Source organism: Lytechinus variegatus, chromosome 17 (genome assembly GCF_018143015.1).
Source record: "Lytechinus variegatus isolate NC3 chromosome 17, Lvar_3.0, whole genome shotgun sequence".
Classification (NCBI taxonomy): Eukaryota; Metazoa; Echinodermata; class Echinoidea; order Temnopleuroida; family Toxopneustidae; genus Lytechinus; species Lytechinus variegatus.
In genome coordinates this window covers 4,533,164-4,558,063 of record NC_054756.1, presented here as the reverse complement: position 1 = coordinate 4,558,063, position 24,900 = coordinate 4,533,164, and the positions used below count along the sequence as shown (strand labels likewise).

The following is a 24,900-nucleotide window of genomic DNA, read 5'->3' as shown; positions in this document are numbered from 1 at the left end:
CGACTAGATGTTAAATTCGCTTTTATTCGAAGGATGATAGCACAGTCACAGATTTGAACACAGGTATTCGTATGATGATTTAGAACATTACTCAGTAAGATATTCCAAGTCTCAATATTAGCATCAAAGTCTACTACATTTTTTCTGAAATCGGGTCGCAGACTGATCGTAAGGTGTGCAGTCGCCTTATGACATACACAAACAGACATAAGACTGATTCTAGTTTACAGTTTATTTCCTCTCTTTGTAAAATGATCAACTATTTGTAATGTAAACATGAGATAGGCCTATTCAATTTAATACATGTAAAATTTGGCAAATTGTAACCTTTTGAAAAAGAGAGAAAGGGAAAAGGAAAATATAAAAAAAAGAAAGAGATATTATTGATAGTTTAAGAAGGAAAGAAAGAATGAAAATATTAACAAACATACATTTATGACCAAACGTGGATCTCTTTATTTCATTTCTTTCAACAATTGTTGAAATACATTTTTACATATTAGATGAAGTAGATGGATACATATAATCAGGGTTGTCAAAATAAAGTATTTATGGATATTGCAGAGGAACAGCTCAGCTTTTGAAATTATTTATACTACATGTAATGGAAAAATATCTCTTAAAAAATGTTTGATCCACGCTTGACACATGCAATGGCAAGCCTGTAACATGAGATTAAATTCCCCAGAGGAAAGGTGGTTTAACTTGTTTAACTTTGCTCTTTTTATTCAATCAATTTCCAGCCAGGATTAGCTCTTTCAAAGAAAAAACAAAACATAGTATGCACTATTCATAAAACAATGACAAACGGTTTTGTGCTGACAGAGTTCTTAAAGAACATTGATGTACAGGCCACCGGACAAATTAAATTAAAGGTGACACAACATTTGCTCCAGCGACATTTGCTCTGGTCAAAATATCTCAAGTGGGCACAGTTTGTAGGATTGTAATAAATAGTTTTTGGTTCAGAAAAATGTAAAGATAAGGATTTAGGTTTGAGTTTTTTGAGGTTAGGTTTTATGCGTGCAGATTTTCCATTGGAGCAATTGTAGCCAGAGCAAATGTCATAGAACAAAATAAACATGCTTTACATCAATCTATTAATGGCAAGATATTAAAATATTTTCTATGGCAAACAAAATTCCCAGTGTCCAGCCTTGAAAAATGACAAAATATCAACATGATCAGCTATATAGTGTATTAAAAAAGGGAAGAGCGTGCTCACTGTATATCAAGTTAACGGTAGTCCCGGGGGGGGGGGGGGGGGGAGGGAGGATCCAGGATTTCATAATGGAAGTGGGCACAGAAAATGGATCCATTCTGCTTGGCAATGAATTTTTCCAGGCATCAAAAAAGGTTAACATTCCTAACATGCTTTCAATTTCCATCTAAAAAGATCTGACCTGCAAAATAACTTCAGTCCCTTGTTTAATCAATTCTTCCTCGTTTTACAAACTGGCAGCTAAGCGGACTGCTCGAATAGGTCATTCGGAGATAAGCTCTTCTGAATGATTATTTCATAATTTAAGATACTTATTGTTTTTCATGAGATATAATTTTACTACCTTCTGATAGAACTTGTTTCTAATTCTCAACATTTAGGTTAAACGTGTGTGAATTGCAGGGAGGGAAGGCTTTAAAACTTTTTTTTTCAACAGTCAATGCAAGAAAACAAATCCAAATCAAAGATGTCCAATATATCTTCCACAAAGTTAAAGATTTATCAATTGCTTAAAACATTCAGGATGGGGGGGGGGGGGAAATTTGTGACTTTTTTAATAAGAAATATCAATTGAACGCATTTTCTTTTTAAAAATAAAGCAGTTTCAAGCTCTGAAGCTTTGTGAGGTTAACATGTTAGCCAAAGACGTCAAAATATTTTAAAAATCAAGAGTAGAAATGGATTATCTTTAATCAGTTTCAGCCAGTTCATGAACAAAAGGACATAAAACTTGTTTGTTCAGATGATAGGTGAAAAATAATGCATCGATCCCAATACAAATCATGAAAATAGAATGAAAGTAGAACAATTGATATCAATAATATCCATTAATTTCCATTTTTCTTATTCATATCAAAAGATTACCTTACAAATGAAAAAAACATTAAAGATCAATCTTTTTAATATCCATCTCTTTCTCAAGATATGATTTTGTTTCTAACAACAATTCTTATTGAGTACCAAAGTGTAACGTCACAATATCATGACAATAAACCTGCTGGTTCTAAACTGAGTTGCAGCTGCACGATTGTCTATACACATTTGTATTTGCAAAGATGGTGATGTGTTTTGTCCCTGGTTGTTACCATCATTTTGAGAGTCATAACTGGGTGGCGTTTCATAAAGCTGTTTGTAAGTTAAGAGCGACTTTAAGAATGACTGGCGATCATTTCTTGTGGTAAATGGTATAATACATTGTAAATTGGCAATGGTTCAGCGCATAAGACCGGGGCGTAAGAAAGGATCACCAGTCTTTCTTACAGTCACTTCTAAGTTACAAAAGCTTTATGAAACGCCTTACATGTAGGGTTCATTTGTTTAGAACCAGGCTGCCATGACACCATGGCATATGACGTCATCGCTTCGGTACTCTATAGGGGAGACCAAGGTAAGTTGAAACATTTTAATTTTTAACGCCTGTAAAGTAAATTTATACAATACTGCCCTCAATTTATTGTTATTAATAATACAACTGTTGTATTATTAATAACAATAAATTGAGGGCAGTATTGCATAAATTTATTTTACAGGCGTTAAAGAAAATTACAATGTTTCAACTAACCCCAATCTCCCCTAACACATACCATAGTTGTCATAAAGAAACATGAAGATGACCTCTGGTTTCTTACTCTATATTTTTACCATTTAAATAATCCATCTTTCCAGTAACTCTTTCATAAATTCACTTTTTTTCTGTCATGAATTAATGAAAGCACCTATTCCAAACTTCATTAAAACTTTGAATTCCAAGTATTCTATGAAAATAAAATATTTCTCTTTTGTCTTCCCAGACTGACAACAGAATAATATGACAATAAAGTATCACATATACAAAATAAATAATCGTTCAGGTTCCCTCAGTATCCAAATGAAAGTTGATTCCTGTGCATGAGCAGTGCTGAACATTATGTTATTAAAATCTTTAAATGTGTAACTTTGATTTTTCTTACAATTGACTTCAAAATCTGCCAGATCACACTTTACACATGACATTATCTGACAATCATTAGTGACAATGGTATACACTTTTCCTTTCATGGGAAGCTCCACAGTATTCATCACTGCACATCAACGTGAATCAATTTGCACTTGAATACCATGGTTCCACTGCATCAAACGTGTCACTTGTTGAGCTGTATGAGATCATCTAGGGTTCCCAGGTAAAGGTTGTGTAGCGCCCTCTCTTGCCAGCTTGTCTGCTTCCTCGTTCCCATACACGTTCCTGTGACCAGGGACATACTCCTGGGAAATATCGGATAATGAATGGATCATGTTAAAACTGAGGTAAAAGTCATACGTTCATATACCAGACATATCAAAGTCTATTGTACATAGAAACATAGAAAAAATAGAAAAGGGCAAACAATACATGCAAAACGGACAAACAATAGCATCAATCTTCACCAGAAGTCACTGTACAGTATACAAATAGCGAATAGGCATGAGTGCGATGGTGCGAGATTTCGCATGAGGGGAAAGAAAGATGCTCTATTCAACGAGGCACTAGCCGAGTTGAATAGAGCGTTTCTTTCACCGAATGCGAAATCTCGCACCATTGCACGAACAAGAATATTCGCTATTTGTGTTGTACAACGCCTCGGAATGTAGCGAAAATATGAAAAAAACAAGAGTTTTTCCCTCCAGTAATCTATGAAAAGGGAGCAAAAATATTGAAAGCGAAAAGCAAAATCCCACAAGCCAGGCCCACAAGCGCACATGATCTTGGACAGCATTGCGCATTTAGCCAGCGGGCTGTACGCGCATTGTCACCTTATTCAATGAAATGGCATTGTGACGTCACCTCCTAAAGCCGTGCAATGGTACATTTTGGACGGTACATTTTGGATGGTACGTCTTGTGTGCAATGGTACGAATGCGTGACATTCAACCTCCCAATTGATCGCGTATAACAAGCTAAGTAGGCGTTGTACAATATCCCATGTGCATATTTGCCATAATGCACATTTTGCAGCACTTGCAGATTTATACATGATGTAGATGAATTATATTTTCATTATTCAAACGCTATCACTGTTCAAAGGGAATGTTTAGTTTAAATTCTATTACTATATTACTAATACTATTCAAAGTATAGTATTAAATTAAGTGATCTGTATAATTGGATCACTGAATGCTTGATTGAGTTTTCAACAATTTTCAAATTCTAGTATTAAATTCCATGAAATAGTCAAACTTATTGTGTCTGATCACAATTTTTCTTTTGCCCAACTTTACTTAAAAAAATGCTCAACCCATATCAAGTTGAGAGCCTACAACTTTTAATGAGGACTAGAACAGAAAACAGATCATTGTCCATATATGTATACAAGGTCTGATGTACTTGCTTTATGGAATTTTCCATAATGTAATAAACTAATAGACTTAGTCTTAAAGGGGTACTCAAGGGTGAAAATGGTGATTTTAAAAGGAAAATCAGATAAACAAAATACTGAAAATTTCATATAGGATTTTGATGAAATTCTCAATGTATTGCTCAGTGAATTTATTGTGATTTTTTTTTGTTTACTCTTGACTATTTATTCATTCATTTTCAGCCTGGGGTACCCCTTAAATGATAAGTTATTGTTATGCTCACCCATTTGATGTCAAGTTTTGTGTTAAGATGATCTAGTTTGATCAGATCTTCTTTATTTAGGACATCAGTCTTCTGTGCTGTTTTCCAGCCATTTCGTTTCCATCTGTGTATCCAATCTGTGACACCTAGAAAATGAAAAAGAGATAATAAAATCCATGTTTTAATGTTCAAAATAGAAATCAGAAATAGAAATCATCTGGAAATCAATTTTGCCCAAATGATCGTGGGCCCGGCAGCCACTGCACAGTGACAAATTGATATTGCTCTATCCCTTAAATTACCGAATGCCAAACAATGTAGCAGTAAGTCCCATCTTTAACATCTATCTTTCTGACACAGCATAAGTGCATTTGTGGGCATGGTTTGTGTGATGGTGAAAATAGGGCAATTCTATGAATAAACCTTGTTGTTTGTTATACCCCTGTTTATTTTTTTAGCTTCACTTCATGAACTCCTTCAGCCTAGTTTAATAATATGAGAGCCCAACAGCTTTTCATATAAACTAGAAAAAAGAAGCAAACCATTTCAAGAAAGGTCTCACATACAGTAGGTCAAACATAAATACTTGAAATGCCCAATAGAAAAAGGAATCACCACACCTTGGTACAAATATTAAGAGAGATTTATCTAAGAAATGTGACTTCCAATTGAAAAAAAAGTATTGTATACAGAAGGAAGAGACAGGTATATATTCTTATCATATGTTATTATATCCACATATAAATCTACAACAACCACACAAAAATAATTATTATCATATGATGAAAGTTATTACATTCAAATTGAAAAAATAGACAGAAACATAAACTGTCTGGGCAGTCATTTAGTCAATGCATACAGTTTTGACTAAAAGTTTGTGAATCCCACCACAAAATGAACTCCTTCAAGCCAAGTGTTAAATGGAGAAAACAACACTATAATGTTCTGCAAACCTGGAGAAACAAACTTTATTGAATGTTATATTTCATCAGCTGACTTCACAATCAAAACTCTAAAACATGGCAGAACTTGAACACTTTAAATGGTTACACTTCGTAATTCCGAAGGTTTGTAACTCCAAAACACGTAAATTGCCTATACCTCGATGTTCGTTAATCCGAAAACGTAAAAGGGTTTGTTAATCCAAACATTTGTGGCGTTATTCCGAAGATTTGATAATCTGAAAACTAAATAAGGTTCAATGTTCCGAAGGTTCGTTAATCCCAAAACGAAATAAGGTTCCTTGTTCCGAAGGTTCGTTAATCCCAAAACGAAATAAGGTTCCTTGTTCCGAAGGTTCATAATTCCAAAAATGAAATAAGGTTCGTTAATCATTTAGTTTTTGGACTAATGAACCTTCGGAATTACGAACCTTCGGAAATACGAACCTTCGGAATATCCGAACCTTCGGAATAACGAAGCTTCAGAATTATGAATGGATGCGCTTTCAATATACTTTCAGGTGGGGTTCATTAACTTTTGAGCACCACTGTATATCTATATAACTGATGACAGTACAGAAATGTTGGTGATACTTACAGTTGATAGTATATTTGCTGTCGGTATACAATGTCACTTTCCTCCTTTGATGGTGTTCATTGACTTGTTCAAGTGCCCTCAATGCTGCCTGTATTTCAACAGAAATAAGAAACATTATTTCAACATTTAACAACAACAAAAACATTTTTGAAAAGAAGAAAATTAAATACAAAGTTCAAAATCTGTACATAAACATATTTAAAAGTCAACAACAAAAGGAAAAAAAAATGAAAGGCAAGAAGAGACCTAGCTAACATAAATATATGTGTTTTAGCATAGTCAACCAGTTTCCAATGGGTTTATGCACTTCAATCGCAAATCAACAAGAAACTCAATACAACAAATGAAGGTAGGCGAAGCAAAAGAGAAAAGACAAAGAGGACAAAAATTGAAGAAAGAGTTAAAGAGAAAAAAGAAGGTAGGAAGAAACACAAAGAAAGAAAGAATTAAAAAAATAAAGAAAGAAAGAAAGAAGAAAGAAAGAAAAAAAAAGAAAGAAAGAAAGAAGGAAGAAAGAAAGAAAAAAAAGAAAGAAAAGAAATTGAGAAAAGAGAGGGCATTGAAAGATACAAGAGGTGAATTAGAGAGAAAGAGAGCAGAACAGAGATAGATTGAGGGGAAAAATGGAGAGAAGGAAATGAAGAGAGGCTGAAAAGAGAGAATGAGAGTATTTATTCCCATTACAAGGAGCAGGTCATTTAAATTTTGAAAACTGGTGTTATTTTACACCCAGAAAATATTGCAATTAGAAACACCTGTATTAAGTACCTAATAAATGTTCTGCATTTACAATATTGAAATCATCAATTGAATTTCTTACCGTAAGCTCTGCCCTCTGATTGGTCTGTTTGCCTTCTAGTCTAGCACTGAGATTGAGCGGATGATCATCCCCCCAGTACACCCCAAGACCAGCCTTTGCTCCATGACGTCCATTATGGGTACATGCTCCATCTGTATACACTACCAGATTACCTAATTCATCATCCATAAATGAAAAAAAGAAATTGAAAGTTAAAATGGCAATGATGATGGGTTCTTGTAAAGCGCTGGTATCCGCCTCAGCTGGTCGCTCATGGCGCTTGCTCAAAAATAGGAAATATCTCACAAATTTCAATGTCTTCAAACAGTGCTTAGGATCATCATTCAGTTCAAGTACTGTCCTGGTAATGCTACAATTGAGTTATTCTTGTAATAATGTTGGAGTGGGGAAAATAAAGATCTTCAGGTAAGACTAAAAAATGACAAACAAAACAGATCAAAGTTTTAATTGCTGTTCTTATGTTCTACCAGTCTACTGATTTGGATTGATTTTGAGATCTTTGTTTTCCATCTCAAAAGTTGTTTGGAAGATATTGTTTTGTTTTATTATCAGCAATGAATGTAAAAAGGGGGTAGCCTAGATAGGCAAATGGCTTTTTTGTTACTCCCTCACATCCCATTCATTACGGTACTCTCTTTTTTTTTCATGTTATATTTTGTCAAATTGTACTACTGTCATTGCTGTTTTTACTCTATTGAATTAACTCACTATGTATTGTACCCTGTTTGTAAGAGATGTGAAAGAAATGAATTTTAATTTGAAAGTTGCCAAACACGGAAATAACTTCTAGATTTGTACTTCTTTCATTCCACATTATTATCCTTATAATTTTATTTTCATTCATAGAGATCTTTTCTTCCTATTCTCTGTAACATCTCCACATCCTACCCATCCCTCCCTCTTACTTTTATCTTGCTCTCTCTATCTTGGGAGAATTATCAATCTAATCAACATAAATTATGTGTAATCATAATGCATTCATATCTGTGGAAAACTTAAGATCAAAGTCTGGACAATGAATGATATGAAGTACCTCGTACATGTACATTCATGTTGAAGTTAAAAAAAAAATCCCCTTGTAGGGGAGTGGATGGGGGTAGGCGGTTCTGTATTTCCTGTACTTCTACCCCTCGCCTCTCTGTAGTCTGTACACTACACTCTTAGACATAGCAATTCATCTACCTACCGCTAGAGTCTCCGGAAGTTGGAGCCGATGCTGTGCGTCTCTTCTTTGGTGGCGCTGGATCTAGCGAGTCTACCGAATACAAACGTTTCAGATGAGTACGGGTGGAATACGCCTTGGGACGTTGCTGTGTTTGGGCCGTCGCAGAAAGAGTGGAATAAGACTTGCTGGTCGATGAAGGAACAAATGACGAAGATACCTGCTTGCCCCGCTGAGGATAACCCTTTGATTTAGGTTCAGAGCCACAAGAGCTTGTTGCATTCACAAAGTCCCAAGCCTCCTCCTCTGTCCCAAACTTCTTGTACCTGGCTCCAGAAAACCCTGTGACTTGAAGTTTACAGTCATCCCTGCAAAAAAACAAGTGGAATGCCTCTGGCCGTCTCACCTGCATCACGCGGTTCAATATAGCAGCAGTGCTCACTTTGAATACTACTCTAACTCGCACAAGATGTTCAGTGATACATGGTTACTCTTATTTCCCTTTTTTATGAACTAGACCAATAAACTTACAGAGATATGATGGTTATTCAACAAAACCCAAAATGGCCATGGTCAAGTTCATTGACCTTACATGACCTTTGACCTTGATCATGTGACCTGAAAATCGAACAGGATATTCAGTGATACTTGATTACTCTTATGTACAAGTTTCATGAATCAGATCCATAAACTTTCAAAGTTATGATGGTAATTCAACAGATACACCCAATTCGGCCAAAGTTCATTGACCTTTGACCTTGGTCATGTGACCTGAAACGCGTACAGGATGTTCAGTGATACTTGATTACTCTAATGTCCAAGTTTAATGAACTAGACCAATAAACTTTCAAAGTTATGATGGTAATTCAACAGATACCCCCGATTCGGCCAAAGTTCATTGACCCTAAATGACCTTTGACCTTAATCATGAGACCTGAAACTTGCACAAAATTTTCAGTGATGCTTGATTACTATTATGTCCAAGTTTCATGAATCAGATCCATAAACTTTCAAAGTTATGATGGAAATTCAAGAGATATCCCCAATTCGGCCAAAGTTCATTGACCCTAAATGACCTTTGACCTTGGTCATGTGACGTGAAACTCATGCAGGATGTTCAGTGATACTTGATTAACCTTATGTCCAAGTTTCATGAACTAGGTCCATATATTTTCTAAGTTATGATGACATTTCAAAAACTTAACCTCAGGTTAAGATTTCGATGTTGATTCCTCCAACATGGTCTAAGTTCATTGACCCTAAATGACCTTTGACCTTGGTCATGTGACATGAAACTCTAATAGGATGTTCAGTAATACTTGATTAACCTTATGGCCAAGTTTTATTAACTAGGTCCATATACATTCTAAGTTATGACGTCATTTCAAAAACTTAACCTCAGGTTAAGATTTGATGTTGACGCCGCCGTCGGAAAAGCGGCGCCTATAGTCTCACTTTGCTTCGCAGGTGAGACAAAAAACCATATATGCATATATATATTGTAAAGAAATGGATGAAGAGAACAATGGTAAGCGTAGCTTAAATCAAGGTTCCCCAGAGCTATCTACCCTTTGGAAAAATTGGTGATGCCGAAAAAATGTCTCTGCCGGGAATTGAATCCAGGCCCCCAGCTTTGAACGCTGGTGCCTTAACCACTAGACCACAGAGACGGGTTAGTGGCTAGGGCGACCCTGATCCGATTGACTATCAGATAGATGGTAGGTCATTTTTCTATTGTGTTTGTGATTAAGTTATGATAAATCTCGGTTTCGTTTTTTGTGGGACGCATTGTATATATATATATATTATATATGTCTACTCCTACCTTTGTTCTCTTTATCCATTTCTGTCACACAATATTTAAATAAAAAAGAGTTGCCCTTTAAAAAGGGTAGATAGCTCTGGGGAACCTTGATTTAAGCTATGCCTACCATTGTTCTCTTCATCCATTTCTTTACAATATATATATATATATGTATATATATGTGTGAAGCTTTACATGTACAACAGCTTTTTAGCAACTCTTTTTATTTAAATATTGTAAAGAAATGGATGAAGAGAACAATGGTAAGCGTAGCTTAAATCAAGGTTCCCCAGAGCTATCTACCCTTTGGAAAAATTGGTGATGCCGAAAAAATGTCTCTGCCGGGAATTGAACCCGGGCCCCCAGCTTTGAACGCTGGTGCCTTAACCACTAGACCACAGAGACGGGTTAGTGGCTAGGGCGACCCTGATCCGATTGACTATCAGATAGATTTTCGACACTATACCAATTATATTTTCCTTTGTCGGGTGAAGGTGAGTTTTGAACAATGACAAGCCGCCATGCCTCATTGTTTAAAACTCAGCTTCACCCGACAAAGGAAAATATAATTGGTATAGTGTCGAAAATCTGTCTATCTGATGGTCAATTGGATCGGGATCACCCTAGCCACTAACCCGTCAAAAGACACTTGGCGGGCTGTATCTGGGTTTCAAAAGGAAAACCACATTTTTAAAAAGTTCAATATTTGCTCTGTAATTTGATACCTCAATTACAGAAAATGGTCAAGAAATAACAAAGTTCAGTTTATTTGAAATATGGATCGAATTTCAATAATATCATAAAATGAAGAGGTTTTTCAGGCTAGTGTTCAAACTTACTCGACACTCCGTTTTGTGGACGATCAGCCATGCATTAAGTCTTCTGTTAACCGTGCGATAGCTTCTGTGCGAAACCGGTGAAAACACGTTTATTTAATGAAATTATGGAAATACAAGCATTGTTTTGAGGGAACATAACTAAGGTATCAAATAAAAGATATTGAACTTTTTAGGCATGTGATTTTCTTTTTGAAATTCAGATACCCCCCGCCAAAGTTTTTGGTGTCCTTTCTTTAAATTGTTTTTGGTCACTCATGCGTGAATGAGGAATAATATAAGTCGTATCAGATGAAAAAAGGAGATTCTAAGCTTTACATTGGTAGGTCATTTGTCTATTGTATTTATGATTAAGTTATGATAAATCATCGCTAAATCTTGGTTTCATTTTTGTGGGACGCACTGTATATACACTCAGCAAAAAAAGTTCTTGGACACTTATAAAACAAAAGTTAAAATATTCCATATAAATATTTGATTAAAGGCAAATTATTGTATGTCAACATGACCAGACAATACTCCTCTTCCAGTATGACATGACATTTTCATGTCAACAGTCATGCATGGGTGGTTAAAATTTGCACTTTAAACCATAGCAATGTCAGTAAAAGAAAATTGCAAGAAATGGATCAGTCAGTGCATGGCTGGTTACAGGCATTAAACATATTTTATTATCATTGTGTCATGATTACGGTAAATGCTCTCAGATTAAAAACAAAACCTCTAATTCCAGATGCACTAAGTATGATAATAAGTATGTGGTAAACTTCATGTTTTGTTTGCTTCTAACTAATATTTTTGTCAAAAGTTTTGGAGTTGTAGAGTATAGGATTTGGGGAAACCAACGGGTAAATTAACGGTTTACCCATGACTTATGTACAATGAACAATACAAGAAAAAACAGTGGGGCAATAGTATTGATTCCCCCAACATGATCTACGTTTATTGACCCTAAATGACTTTTGACCTTGGTCATGTGACCTGAAACTCATGAATAAATATTCATTAGGTTGGCTGATGATGTCACATATACATCCCCACTTTGTTTTTTTATGTTATTACATACAATCATAATTCTTTAATTATCTTATACTTGTACTGTGTGAATAATAGGTTGCAGCAATAAATACCTAATGCACTAAATCAGTTGTCAATCCCATTTTTCTAGTTCTTGGAGGAAAAATTCTGAATAAACCTGATTTTATATTATAAAATACAAAAGAACAAGAGGGGATGTGACATCAGCCTACCTAATGCATATTCATGACAACTGTTTTCACAAAATATATTGCTAAACTTTTAAATTCAATATTACTAACTTTGTTGTTATCCAATTTTGATGAAATTTTCGGCATTTTGCTCAGCGAATTCTACTCTATTCATTACGCAATAAATACTTTCAGCCAGGACCATCCCTTTAAAAAGAGACAAAAAGTTAATCATTTTGAGGTCATTAATTTTGCAATACAGTAGAGGCACACGGCCAATATTGGAGACTGTCTCCAAAGAGAGGGATTATCTCCAATATCAGAGACTTCTGTGAAGAATTTGGGTATCCAATTTCAGAGACAGTCTCCAGTTTGGGAGACCAATTTTCTTTGTTTACATTTGCTTCAAAAGGATTAACTTGGCGGCAAATAAAAATGTGATAAGCAGATTCCTCATGAGAAATTACCCCTTTTCACCGTCTACTTTAAAAATTCACCGTCTACTTTTGTTTTTATAAGGATTTTTGTTGTCATCCACACACAAAACAAATGGGCTTCTGACCTCAGTGGGACAAAAGTTTGGGTGGAAAAAATCATGCTTTTGTTGGTGTTGTTTCTTTTGTTCTTTTGCAAAGCAAGTCTCCAATATGGGAGATTGTCTCCCTTATTGGAGAGAGTCTCCCATATTGGCCGTGCGCCTCTACTGCAATATTCTGACTTTCACTTCACTCGCATCATTCAAGAGTATTTTGACATTCACAATATTTTCTCACTTTGCATGCTAACGTTAGCTTTGCCTTTGTTTGGCAAATCGACAAATCCGACTGTTTGACTTGCAAAATTTGATTTAAATTTTATGAACTTGTTATAACTTGATTGATGTCTTGAAATAATCTATTTGTTCATTTCATCAGATCATTGATATTCATGATATTAATAATATAGGCCTAGTTTCAATTAAAATTTCGAAAAAATGTAACAAGCTACAAGCAATGACAAGTACAACTTGTTGCAGATTAACATAGATCTAGGTTTTTGCCATAATCCTGAACTGAAGCAATGACAGTCAGTACCCCAGCCTAATCAGGTTGATTTCCATCATATTTTACTATGGATGGGACAATACATTACCAGGTTGGAAAAACTCCAGTCTGTCGACCCCTTCCAACAGCATAGAAAAAACGCCCCATGCTTCGCACATGAAGGTATCCTAGTAAAAAGACCTCACGGATCATCAATATTAATTAGATTGGCTAATACATGGTAATTTAAAATCTTTTCTGATTAAAATTAGGACCGACAGTGAATAGTACATTTGCAGGTCGTTCAACTCGGCAACAATTTGTTATAATTTTCCAAGACTTAGACATTTAATATACAAAAATAAAAACAAATGACGCAACCCCCCCCAAAAAAAAAATACAGGTGCCCAAAATACACCATTTAGAATATCAAAAAATATAAAAATTCAAAATGTAATATATTCATAGAGAATTATTTGTAAGATAAACTTTAAGCAATAAATTGTTGTACTTATCGAAAGAAATAAAAATAAACGACTTGAGAGGGCCATATTTGCCAATTTGAAGGGTGAAAAATTCACTGATCATGATAGTCTCTCACTCGGTCTTTTTCCGAGTACCGTCATTGTAAGTCGCTGTGATCCCTGCAAGATATATTTAAATCTCGTTATACAAGTTTCCCCCAATAAGTTATGGTCCAAAACATTGTTAGATACTTTGATATACTCTTTGAAAGAATTAATAAATGAAAAAGGAGTGCGATAATTGTTGATGAAAGAAGATGAACGTGGATGTTAGTGGGGGTTTCAACGTTGATCGCATATAATTTCCACAGTGCACTCCAACTACCGTACCGTACGTTCGGTTCGCTCCCCAATGCAATGCAATGTGCAATGGCAGGTGCCGCAAAAAAACGGGCTGCCCCCTTAATTAAATGATGTTGGGTTTGGTTGGTTTATATATTAGTTCACACGATGGGCGCAAAATTAGCGTTGTTTGTCTTATATGACTGAGAATATTAACTTACTGTTTATGTAGGAATCAATAACAAGCACTCAAGTAGGCAAATTTGATTTGACATGTTTGAGCTGACCGAACTTGTGGAGTTGAGGCCTCGGGGCCCGGCTCGAGAGTCGAGTCTCAACTTGAGCCTGAGGTGGAAAATTGTGAAAACAATGAATGAATGAGCATGATCGTGACTGCACTGTTTTGTTGAATGATGATCTGATGACTTTAACTTTTACTCTTTGTCTGATAATTGATATAGGCCTAGGCCTACAGACTTCGCGTAGCAAAGTATTTGTTATTATGGGCCAATATAATTATAAATAAAAAACAAGTGAAGTGGGATTGCCATTTGGAAATAAAATCATGGGGGACAGAAATTAAGGGGGGGCTCAGCCCTTGGCCGGGGAGATGAAATGAAACTGAAAGCAGCCACGAAAGTCTATCTTTTTTTAAAAAGCATCAGCAAATCTCCATTTTAATTCACTGCAATCTAAAAAAAATCAAATTTAATGGCATTTAAAATCAAAATCTAATTTTTTATCAAGGCTTGGCTTTTGGTCTAATGTTGTTTAAAGAGAAATGCCAGTAGTTGCAGTAAACACTGATTTAATGAAGTCTGTAAAACCAGGCTTAATTGTCAGTATATCATCGAGGATGTAGATCTGGTACAGTTTACATAAACTGAACTTTGTGAAATCTTGAAATCTACGCTGAAAAATGTTCACACTGAAGATCGCAAACACAGAAAGGAACATGTGGGACAGTGTATTATTATTGTTGGAATAAAGACCCGACGGAAGTGACCGAATCCGTGCTTATTTCTCAGCAATTACACAATTTTTTTCCAGAATCCTTCGGCACATATTTTTTATTCATACAAGAATACAACCAGACACTTGGGTGGTCATTATATTAGATTCTGTAAAAAGTCATTTTGAGATCGTTACCAATACTGGAATTTATCTTTAATGTGCTGGTTGTGGAAATAAGCCCCTGGCCCTGAAAAAAAGGCAAGACAAATTGATCTCGTTTCCTGATGATGATGAGATTGTTTTTTAAAGAAGCGTAATATGCCCTGGCCATGCAGCAGGGCAGGCTACAGTAGGTCGGCTGACTAAGTTAATAAAAAGCTTTGTGATTTAACATTCGATTTGCTCTACTATTTCATATTTTTTGCAAGTTTGATTATTATCTAGTTAAAGTAATGTTTTGTTTATGTTTTAGCATGACATCTTGACAAGATGGCGGTGTTTCATGCCGGTGCCAAGGTGATCAAGCCTCATGGCGAAGTTGCAGATGCATTTGAACTGACAGTATCACAGGTAGGAAAAGTGTAATTTTTTTCATTTGGGAGACTAACACTAGACAAGGATATGTCCTGGATTTCAAAAGTTTTTTTTTGGGGGGGGATTTGTGACTTTAATCATTCAATTTTATCAAATATTTTATATTTAAAATGATCTTTTTCACTAAACTGGTCCTGTAAGTTTTACATTTACAATTCTCAACATTATGCTGTATAAAATCTAATTTCCTCCACACATTTAATCTGTCCTTTCTAATTCTTTGTAGCCAGTTTCCATGGCTATTGAAGATTCGCTTATGGACAAAATCAAACAAAAGCACAGAGAATTAGATTCATTTATTTATGCAGATGCCGATATCATCTTGTAAAATGATTTTCTGTGCACAGCAGCTAGAAATTTGGCCATCTATCATTAAGAGGGAAAAAATTACACAGGGGGCCTGGGGGCAAATGAGCCACCAAAATGCTCAAAAGAGAAACCAGAAAAAGCTCTGGAGATCCCTGTTCACCTCAATGTTAAATCTTATCCAATGTTTTGCAGATTTAGATAGTAAGGTGTGAAAAGTACACTCTGATGTTAAATTTTTCTGCCTGTAATGTAATGATTGATTTAGTGAAAAAGTTAAACCTTTCAACTTCAATTCATCTGAATTATTTTTGTCTATATTGTGGAGCAAGGTTTTTTACGTGAATTATGTTTTTTGAATGAAATTTCAAAATGTGATGAAGCTCTGTGTTGATTCCATTGAAATGTATGTTTAGGAGGTAACACCAGCTTCTTTTTTAGGGTAAGTTTATCATTGGGGGAGCGTTTCATCAGCATTTTTCATCCGACAAGTTGTCAGATCTGATAGGTTTCCTTGATTTTGATTGGCTGGCAAGCGCTGTTACTGTGGAAACTGTCAGATAAAACAGTGCTTCATAAAAAAGACTTTATCCAACAAGTTCCATTTCATCCAACAGTTACCATAGTAAATGTGCTTCTCAGCCAATCATATTCAAGGAAAGATGTTGGATCCGACAACTTGTCTGACAGAAATGTTGATGAAATGTTCCTCCGGATGCAGATAAATTGTTTGACAAGTCCTTTTGTGAAATGCGCCCCTGATTCTTGCAGCATCGACTGAGTAATTTTTCAAAGATTTAATTATGTGTTTGTTTTTATTCCTAGGCTCTGATTGAGCTTGAATCCAACTCAGAACTGAAAGGGCAGTTGAGGGAGCTCTTCATCACAGGAGCAAAGGTTAGTGACTGGAGGGGTCTCAGTATATGAGGGCTCACGTAATGGATATGAATGGGTGGTATTTGGGAAGGGAGCGTAGCAAACGGGAAAGACACGGTCTGATGTTTCGGGCTATTTTGCCCCTGAAATGTCCAAAATAGCATCCCTAAAATTGTCACTATACGTGATGTATTTTATTTCTTTTTCATTTTGACCTTCAGGAAATGTAAAACTTTGTTTCATTCCTCACTTAGAAATTGCCATAACATATTGTGGTTTTGCAGAGATTCTCTTAGAATTCAAATATGAACATTGATAAGTGTTTTTTTTTTTTCATAAAATACAAGTATTTGCAAAATAGTGCGCAACATCATTGGTTCCCATTTTGACATACTGGTCACGATGCACAAGTTATTTATGGAACATAAAAATACCACAAGTTCTTTCTTTCCATCAGATTTTGATTAAATTTTCAGTGCAAAGTTTGTCTGATTTTACCCTTTTCAATCAAATCAAAGTTTTTGGGGAGTATACTGCAATATGTTTGTAAATCTCTTTGTAATGTTGTATTCCGTTCCAATGTATCACAGGAGATTGATGTAGGTAACAGCAGGAAAGCCGTCATTGTCCTTGTTCCCGTACCTCTACTCAAAGCTTTCCAGAAGATCCAGGTCAGGCTTGTACGAGAGCTGGAGAAGAAGTTCAGCGGCAAGCACGTGCTCTTCATTGCTCAGGTAAACATACCTCACAGGTACTTATATTTTTATGCTTTAGCGCACTGTAGGTGGTTGCTGGAGGTATTGGCCCAATTTCACAAAGGTGGTTTAATTGTAACATGGGACAAAACCATAAACTATGCAGATTTTGTGCACGTAATTATGCTTATTTCAAGTTCAGGTTTTTTAAGAAAAGTCCAGTTAAAAGTGCACGCTGTTCATCCGGCCATCCCATTTTCACCGAGATCAATATTTGATGACTTTAGAAGGAAGGTATTCAATAAACCTCCGATAAGGCAACATTACCAATCCGTTATTAATTTTTGTTTATTAAATATTTATTGAAATATAATAAATATAACACAGAATTACAAAAAAGTCAAGAGAAGCACGATCATACATAAGCAATGAACATATTCATAGTGCATAAAGAGTATAGACAGAGAAAGTTAAAAGAATCAAATCTTCAATAAATGAAAATGAGCAGATAGTTAACCTTTCATTTTAGCGATGTTTTATGCAGTTTCTGTTACTTATTCATTTTAGCTTGGGAAATGGAATTATGAATATCAAGTATTGTTTTCAATGCGAGCTAAAGGTAGAAGCTACCACTTAATTTTGTTCTCTCCTCTGATTTCCATAATGCACCTCAATCTTTTCTCAGTTTCTTATTGTTGGGTGTTTATAGATGTTTGAAAGTAAACTAAGTGATAAAACACCCTCTAATAATATATGTATCAGATTATGATTATCAATGCAGTCTATTCTACATTTATAACAACCGACCATATGTTGAATTATTGTCTAAGTTGAAACATTTCAGACTGGAATATGCGAAACGTTACTCACCTCTTCTCAGCTAGAACTTGTGTAAGTCAAACAGATTCATGTGACCCCAAGAGATACACCAGTATCAGTAATGAAATAATAGAATCAGTTGCGTATAAACATCCATTCACAATTCCTCTTTATCTTACGTTTGCAGAGGAGGATCTTGCCGAAGCCAACAAGGAAGTCACGAAACAAGAGCAAGCAGAAGCGCCCTCGTAGCCGAACCTTGACCATGGTCCACGACAACATCCTTGAGGACCTCGTCTTCCCATCAGAGATTGTTGGAAGGCGTACCCACGTCCAGCTTGACGGGAGCAGGAACATCAAGGTTCACCTTGACGTTGGACAGAAGACACAGATCGAACACAAGGTTGGTCCATTCATTTCATTTCCACTTACCAATTTCCAAATCAAACTGATAATCTGAGTCGAGTGATTTTGTTTGTTTTCAGGGTGACTTTTGACACTCTACTGCCTAAATCTGTAACATCGTACAAGCTTTATCACTGCAGCGAATGGGGATTTTTCAGGGCTCTTTGTTATTTTCCAGGTATATTTAACTTCACCAAAATTTTGCTCAGAAAATGCAAATAACAAGTTCACTTTGCATATTCAGGGACCCGTTGCAGAAAGAGTTGCGTTTAAACGCAAGCCAAAAAATCGCAAGTCCCAAATGTGCGCTTTTGATTGGTTGAAAATCAAGTTGCGCAAGATTTTTAGACTTGCGATTGATTGCAACTCTTTCTGCAACGGGCCCCTGGTCTGCAAAATTGCTTTGACTTTGTTCTTTTACCGACCGATTGAGAGTTGACCTAAGCAGACCAGAGAAAAAAATGGCACAGAGGCTTGATGCGGATTTCGCCCCTGGAAGCTAAAAAGGGATCCCTGGAAAATCCTGATTCATTGCATTGTTAAAGTAGACCCATGAAATGACATAGTAATTTTTTTGCCTGAAGCAGACTAAGCATGTTTTTGTTGAATCACCCATAATTATGTAAAAGGAGGTGTCCTTTAAAGATGAATAACAAAATCTATCCATGACTTTATGAATGACTTTGTGAATGTTCTACAAAATTTATCAAAGTGGAACTGGATTTCCTTCTCCGCATAATCATTGCCTGAAATGAACTGTATGATGATGTATTTTTGGTGATGACCAGAAAATGGATCTACATGCGCATGTTAATTTCTGTTCTATTATCATGACCTTTTTCTTGTAGACCGGGACCTACGCTGCCGTGTACAAGAAATTGACTGGAAAGGACGTCACCTTTGAGTTCCCAGAAAACACTCTTTGAGCCAGCTGGCAGAGACAGACTCAAAACACAAACACTCACACACATGGGATCATGATCAGAACACCGTTGCATATGGAATAAAATAAATTCAGGGCAAGAAAGTACGCCAAACAAAAATCCTCTGTTATTCCAAGTTAGTATTGTGTACCTGTCCTGTTTGCCTGAATGATTACTCAGCAGGAGTGGAAAGCAATTTATTAACATTATGGAGAGAGCAAGGGAAGAGAGAGAGAAAGTGAAAGACGTAAAACATCAGTTCTGGAGACTCAAGTCGTGGACAAGTGATTTTCTTGGAAGTTTTTTTTTTCTTATAAAACACAATATTTTCGTATTGCTCATTCTCCCCAATATGTGCTTCGATTCCAATAGCCTTTAGGTCCCAAACCGGAGCAACAAGTGAAAATTACATCACATGAAAACCTTATAAGCTGCAAAATACATCAATGCTGTTGCACTGACCTGAAGATTGGTGATGACAATCTCTGTTTTGGAGGATTGTGATCAGGAAGGTTTTGTTCTCTGAAAAACTGGATGGTATTGGATTACAGATTACGCATGTCTTTGGTCCTTACCAAAACGGGTAATCACAGCCCTCCTGACACAGCATGACATCTCAAGTTTTAGTAAGCATGCCTATTTTCGAAACGTGCTTTATTTGAGTTTTTCATAAAGGGGCTTCCACAATTCCTTATGTGATCACTTGCTCACAATATATATGCACAGAACTGCAACGTTTGTAAGCTCGCACCACCAATTGTGAAATGGGCTTCAGCAAATCACCATGCTAGCAAGCGGTGAATGTGACTACCACTTGCATTGTTGTGCTTTGTACCTTATTTGATTTGTAATTTTCACTGTTTGCTCTGGGTGGTGTATTTGAAAATTAATCTGCTTCCCTGTAAAGAGAGGGAGAGAGATGGGGGGGGGGTAGCCTAAATAGAGAGAAGAGAAGTAAGGCGAGTCTGCATGTGTCAAATCTCTTTCGTTCCCGTGAATCTCTTTGACTTGTGTGAAATTGGACTTGGAAGTGGTAAATGTCACCTTTCACAAAAAGAAAAATTGGTTCCATTTAGGCGACTATTCAAGGGTTGACTTTAACCCTATCTAGGCCGGGGTATTTTGGGAGTTCATATGGCGGGGGGAGGGGGCCTCCCAGGCCCCCCCCCTAAGATCTCGACCGCGCGGTCGCGCCGAAAATTGGCATGCAGGTTGCCTATGACATAATCTACAAGATCGTATAGTATTTTTTTCCATGAGAATCGCTATTATGTGATTATGCTAATTTATGCGTAATTAGTATGCGAAATCATACTTTTTCCTCTAACTCCCTAAATAAAGCTCCAAATGTACTAATTCTTGGTATAGAAACTCTTTGTGGTGTTCTTAGCAAGTGTACATGAAACAAATTGCAATATCAAATCATTTTCTTATGTATTATATTGTTTTTTGCAATTTCTTATGTATTTCCTTGTTTTTTTACCTTTTGTTTTTCATTGTTTTTTCAATGAAATTTGTTGGGGACTCTTCTGTGATCATAAAAAGCATAAAATAATTACATTTAGACCAGTAAAACTAAAAATAATCATGCATTTATGAATTTTGGTTGAAAACACAATTTGCATTGACTTTGTACACGAAATCACGTTTTTGAGCAATTTTTGGTCTGACATGCACTTACATAATGTTGCGTAATTTCGGAACCACATACCCGGGTGACGCAAAATTGGTCTCAAAAGTTGCGCAAGACTTGAAAGTAAAATGTCAGCGAGCGGCGCGATCAAAAAAATTCGCGCGGCGAAAATATTGCACAATTTGTTGAGGGGGGGCCCCCCCGGCCTAGAGAGGGTTAATTATATGCAGACTTGTCTATACCTAGCCAGAAGGGTGAAAGGTTGCTATGTGAGGAAAGGCATTTCATGAGAGAACCAGAAAATAAAAAAGGAATTCAGTACAAAAGATAAGTTGAGATGTGGGGGGGATAGGGTGGAGAGGAAGGATTGTTCGCAAGAGAGAATGTATGTAGGAAGTACAGAGGCATTTACACCTGTGGATTTTTATAGTAGATTTTATATGCAGACTGCGGCGATCTTTTATAAAGCAGGTAACTTATTAGCCTCTTGTTGAGGCCCTGTCGGCTGCTTTCTTAGCGAACAGGGCTAAGCAAGGGATGTAGCTGAGCAGAGCGCTGAGAGACGGGCTCGCGCCAGGCCTTATGCGCTTCACGAATTAGGAAATCCCTCGCTTCGCTCAGGAAGCAGCCGCCAGGGCATCGATAAGAGGCTAGTAAGTTATAGACTGGAACATGTTTTTAGGTACTCTATTAGATACACAGGAATCATTTAGCACAAGGAAAGGTCACCAGTCATATAAGAAACGGTTTTATCAATCTTCTCCCCTCTGACGAAGCTCACCACCATATTATTTGTGTACATAATGAAATTCGAGGCTTCAAATAAAGTTTTGGAGGCAAGCAACATTTTGAAAGCAACAAAAAAACAATAAAAAAATTGTATAATGCGGGTTGATAATCAACTGGTGCAATATGTCTCAGCATGCATGAACAAAAATGTTACTGAGGTTTGTCACATCTTATACTTGATAAGATTTTAAGATGCATCTGTTAGGAACTGTTTGGGCCCCATCTTACCAAGAATTTCAATTGATCCCATCATCGACCACAACAATGGAAAGCCAGCCATGCTAATATCTAACATGCATGTTTGTTCATAATGTTGTCTTGACAATTTGATGTGCTCCGGGGGGGGCACTTACATTGACGAGTGGATACCATGCGCGACCAAAACCACATGTAAAAGGGAAGTCTTTTTCACGATAGGGCACGTTACGTACCTAACGTGATAAGGGTGTCAAAAACACAAAAATAATGAAAAAAGGGTATCTATTTCGCTAGGAAAATTCAGGGTCGAATTTGCGGGGTTGATAAAACAAAATTAAAATGTTTTATAAAGGATGTCCTTTTTGCCCCAACACTTTGTGTTTGGAGTCCAATTTGCGTGAGGTGTAGAAGGTGGGGTCGTACCAAACCAAAAAGGTAAAGCCGACGACCGAAGGACCCGTAACAATAAAACATTCCTGTACTTGTTTAGGGGTTCATTTCAGGGAATATTTGCCAAGAGTATCGTTTTGTTTCCAATACTTGTTAAGGGTAGGGTTTCACACGCCAATACTTGTTAAGGGGTGCATTTTCAGAATATGGAAATTACGTGTTTAGGGTGCTTTTCGAGACCCCATGGTCGCGCATGGTATCCACTCGTGAATGGAAGTGGCCCCCCAGGGATGTGCTCCTCTTTCTTTACAGAATTTTTTGTAGGAAAATCATGACAATGATGGATTTCCATGTAGTTGAGGTTGATCAAAGCAATCACAACTCTTTGTAAGATGGGACTCAGATTTGAAGGACAAGTCCACCCCAACAAAAACTTGAAATGAGAAAAATCATCCTAGCATAACACTGAAATTTCATCAAAATCGGATGTAAAATAAGGAAGTTATGACATTTTAGAGTTCAGCTCAAGTTCACAAAATAGTTACAAGCATATCCTGGCTGGTATGCAAATGAGGAGACTGATGACATCATCCACTCATTTCTTTTGTATTTTATTATATGAAATATGCCAATATTGCTAAGTAAAACCAATTCCTCCCTGAATATGTGGAAATATTGTTTAGTACTATATGGTTCAGTCATGTGGGCCCGTGTTGTCAAATCTGTAAAAAATGAAATAATGTATAATTCAAACAATAAAAAACAAAAAAAAGTGTGTGAGGGACATCATCGATTGTCTCATTTGCATGTCACTGATTTGCGCATATCACCGTTTTGTGAAAAATAAGCGAAACTTTAAAATGTCAGAACTTTCTTATTTTACATCCGATTTTGATGAAATTTTCGGCATTATTCTAGTTTGTTTTTTCTCTATTCAAATCCACATTTTTCTGGGGTGGACTTGACTTTAAGTTAGCTCTGACCCTGAATGGATATATCTCTGATACTCTTCATTGGTCTCCCACTTCACCCCACCCTCTCTCTACTTGCCTTACACATTTTTGAGTTTTTAACATTTTACTGTAAATTATCGCAATCCTCTCAAATTTGCATTTCACTTGTCTACCTCGCCCTTTCCTTTTTTCAGGTTGCTTAAAACATATCATTACACTGTCTCATTCCCTTAATCTCTTTCCTAGCCCCCCCCCCCACGATCTTTCGTAACCTCGGCTACAAGACTTTCAGGGAAAATCTTGTACTGTCATCTTGCAAAGTGATACAGTGAGCAAAACATGGTATCTACCTGAAGAGTGATTTGAATTTGCTGACAAGGTCTGGTATTGGGCACTTTAAGGCTAGTACAGGGGAATCTGCTTAAGTTTAATTTTTGTTGGACCAGTGAAATCTTTTCGATTTAGATGTAAAAAAGAAATGTTTCCTAGGTAATTGGTTATTTACCAGCTAAATGCTGTCCTTCCGAGTTCCTATAAAAAGAAATTTTGCATATTAAGGGCCTCGTTGCATAAAAGCTACCATTATGGTAACTTTGCCATCGAATGGTAACTACCATCATACCGCTGATCAACAGCCAATGAAAATCAAGGATACCATTATGGTAACTCACGCAACAGGGGCCTGGTCTGCAATAATTCTTTGAGTTCTGCGATTATTCGACCTATTGGAGGTTGACTTGTGAATATAGAGCCTACAGTAGGTTTAAGAAATGCCTCCTCCTTTGTAGAACTCTATCAGGGTCCAAGTAACAAAGGTTTGCAAATAAGTTTGGAAATGATAGCTTTTGGAGACGGCATGCGTTGTGGATGAAAAATATGGGAGGTGTTCTTCAACAATCTTAGGCAGTAGAGAAGGCAAAATATTCACATCAGATCGAGCAATAGGGCTAACATGTTAATCACTATTCATCTGGACAATAGAATTATGGTTTATTCAGAGCTGCCAACCTGAAAAAGAACATTCCAGTATTTTTAAAGTTGAAAATCAGTATTTCGGTGAGGAAATCAGTATTTTCAAAAAATACCATAGGACAACACAAAGTTGAAACTTTAGAAATCAGTATTTCCATTAAACTATCAGTATTTTTCTCACTTTTCAGTACTAAATATTGAAAATCAGTACTACTTGGCAGCTCTGTTTATTCTACACTATTATGTCAAATAAACAGTTAATTTGACACAATAGTGTAGAATATCCATAAAATGATAAACCATTTTGTATGTCCGACCCCCATCTTTGTCAAGTTTTACTTCACTTCATAAACTGACCAAGTCATGGTCCATTGAGAACATTACAGACTGTCAAAAGAAC

The 24,900-nt window shown here is 36.4% G+C and overlaps 2 protein-coding genes across 2 annotated transcripts; one reads left to right on the top strand and one right to left on the bottom strand.

Moving 5' to 3' along the window:
- Window positions 1-2,739: 2,739 nt before the first annotated feature.
- On the bottom strand, window positions 2,740-13,505 carry LOC121430883 (ribonuclease H1-like). The gene is made up of 6 exons (XM_041628308.1): window positions 13,297-13,505; window positions 8,342-8,685; window positions 7,156-7,307; window positions 6,336-6,423; window positions 4,818-4,942; window positions 2,740-3,463 (listed from the first exon to the last, which is right to left on the bottom strand). The coding sequence occupies exons 1-6, from the start codon at window positions 13,398-13,400 to the stop codon at window positions 3,365-3,367; spliced, it is 912 nt and encodes a 303-aa protein (XP_041484242.1). The 5' UTR covers window positions 13,401-13,505; the 3' UTR covers window positions 2,740-3,364.
- Window positions 13,506-13,742: 237 nt separating this feature from the next.
- LOC121430882 (40S ribosomal protein S7-like) lies at window positions 13,743-19,670 on the top strand. Its single transcript, XM_041628307.1, has 6 exons — window positions 13,743-13,814; window positions 15,420-15,517; window positions 16,673-16,744; window positions 17,314-17,457; window positions 18,425-18,640; window positions 19,491-19,670. Exons 2-6 carry the CDS (start codon window positions 15,437-15,439, stop codon window positions 19,566-19,568), a joined length of 591 nt encoding a protein of 196 aa, XP_041484241.1. The 5' UTR covers window positions 13,743-13,814; window positions 15,420-15,436; the 3' UTR covers window positions 19,569-19,670.
- Window positions 19,671-24,900: the final 5,230 nt, after the last annotated feature.

What these genes read in the sequence shown, in the direction of transcription:
- LOC121430883 (XM_041628308.1), bottom strand. Translation starts at nt 13,400, where the DNA reads ATGATCCGTGAGGTCTTTTTACTAGGATACCTTCATGTGCGAAGCATG. An exon ending in CAGCAAATATACTATCAACT is followed by an intron (nt 4,943 to 6,335) that starts GTAAGTATCACC and finishes TTCATTTTCTAG; the next exon opens with GTGTCACAGATTGGATACAC. An exon ending in CAAAACTTGACATCAAATGG is followed by an intron (nt 3,464 to 4,817) that starts GTGAGCATAACA and finishes GATATTTCCCAG; the next exon opens with GAGTATGTCCCTGGTCACAG.
- LOC121430882 (XM_041628307.1), top strand. Translation starts at nt 15,437, where the DNA reads ATGGCGGTGTTTCATGCCGGTGCCAAGGTGATCAAGCCTCATGGCGAA. An exon ending in TTGAACTGACAGTATCACAG is followed by an intron (nt 15,518 to 16,672) that starts GTAGGAAAAGTG and finishes TTTTATTCCTAG; the next exon opens with GCTCTGATTGAGCTTGAATC. An exon ending in AGACACAGATCGAACACAAG is followed by an intron (nt 18,641 to 19,490) that starts GTTGGTCCATTC and finishes TTTTTCTTGTAG; the next exon opens with ACCGGGACCTACGCTGCCGT.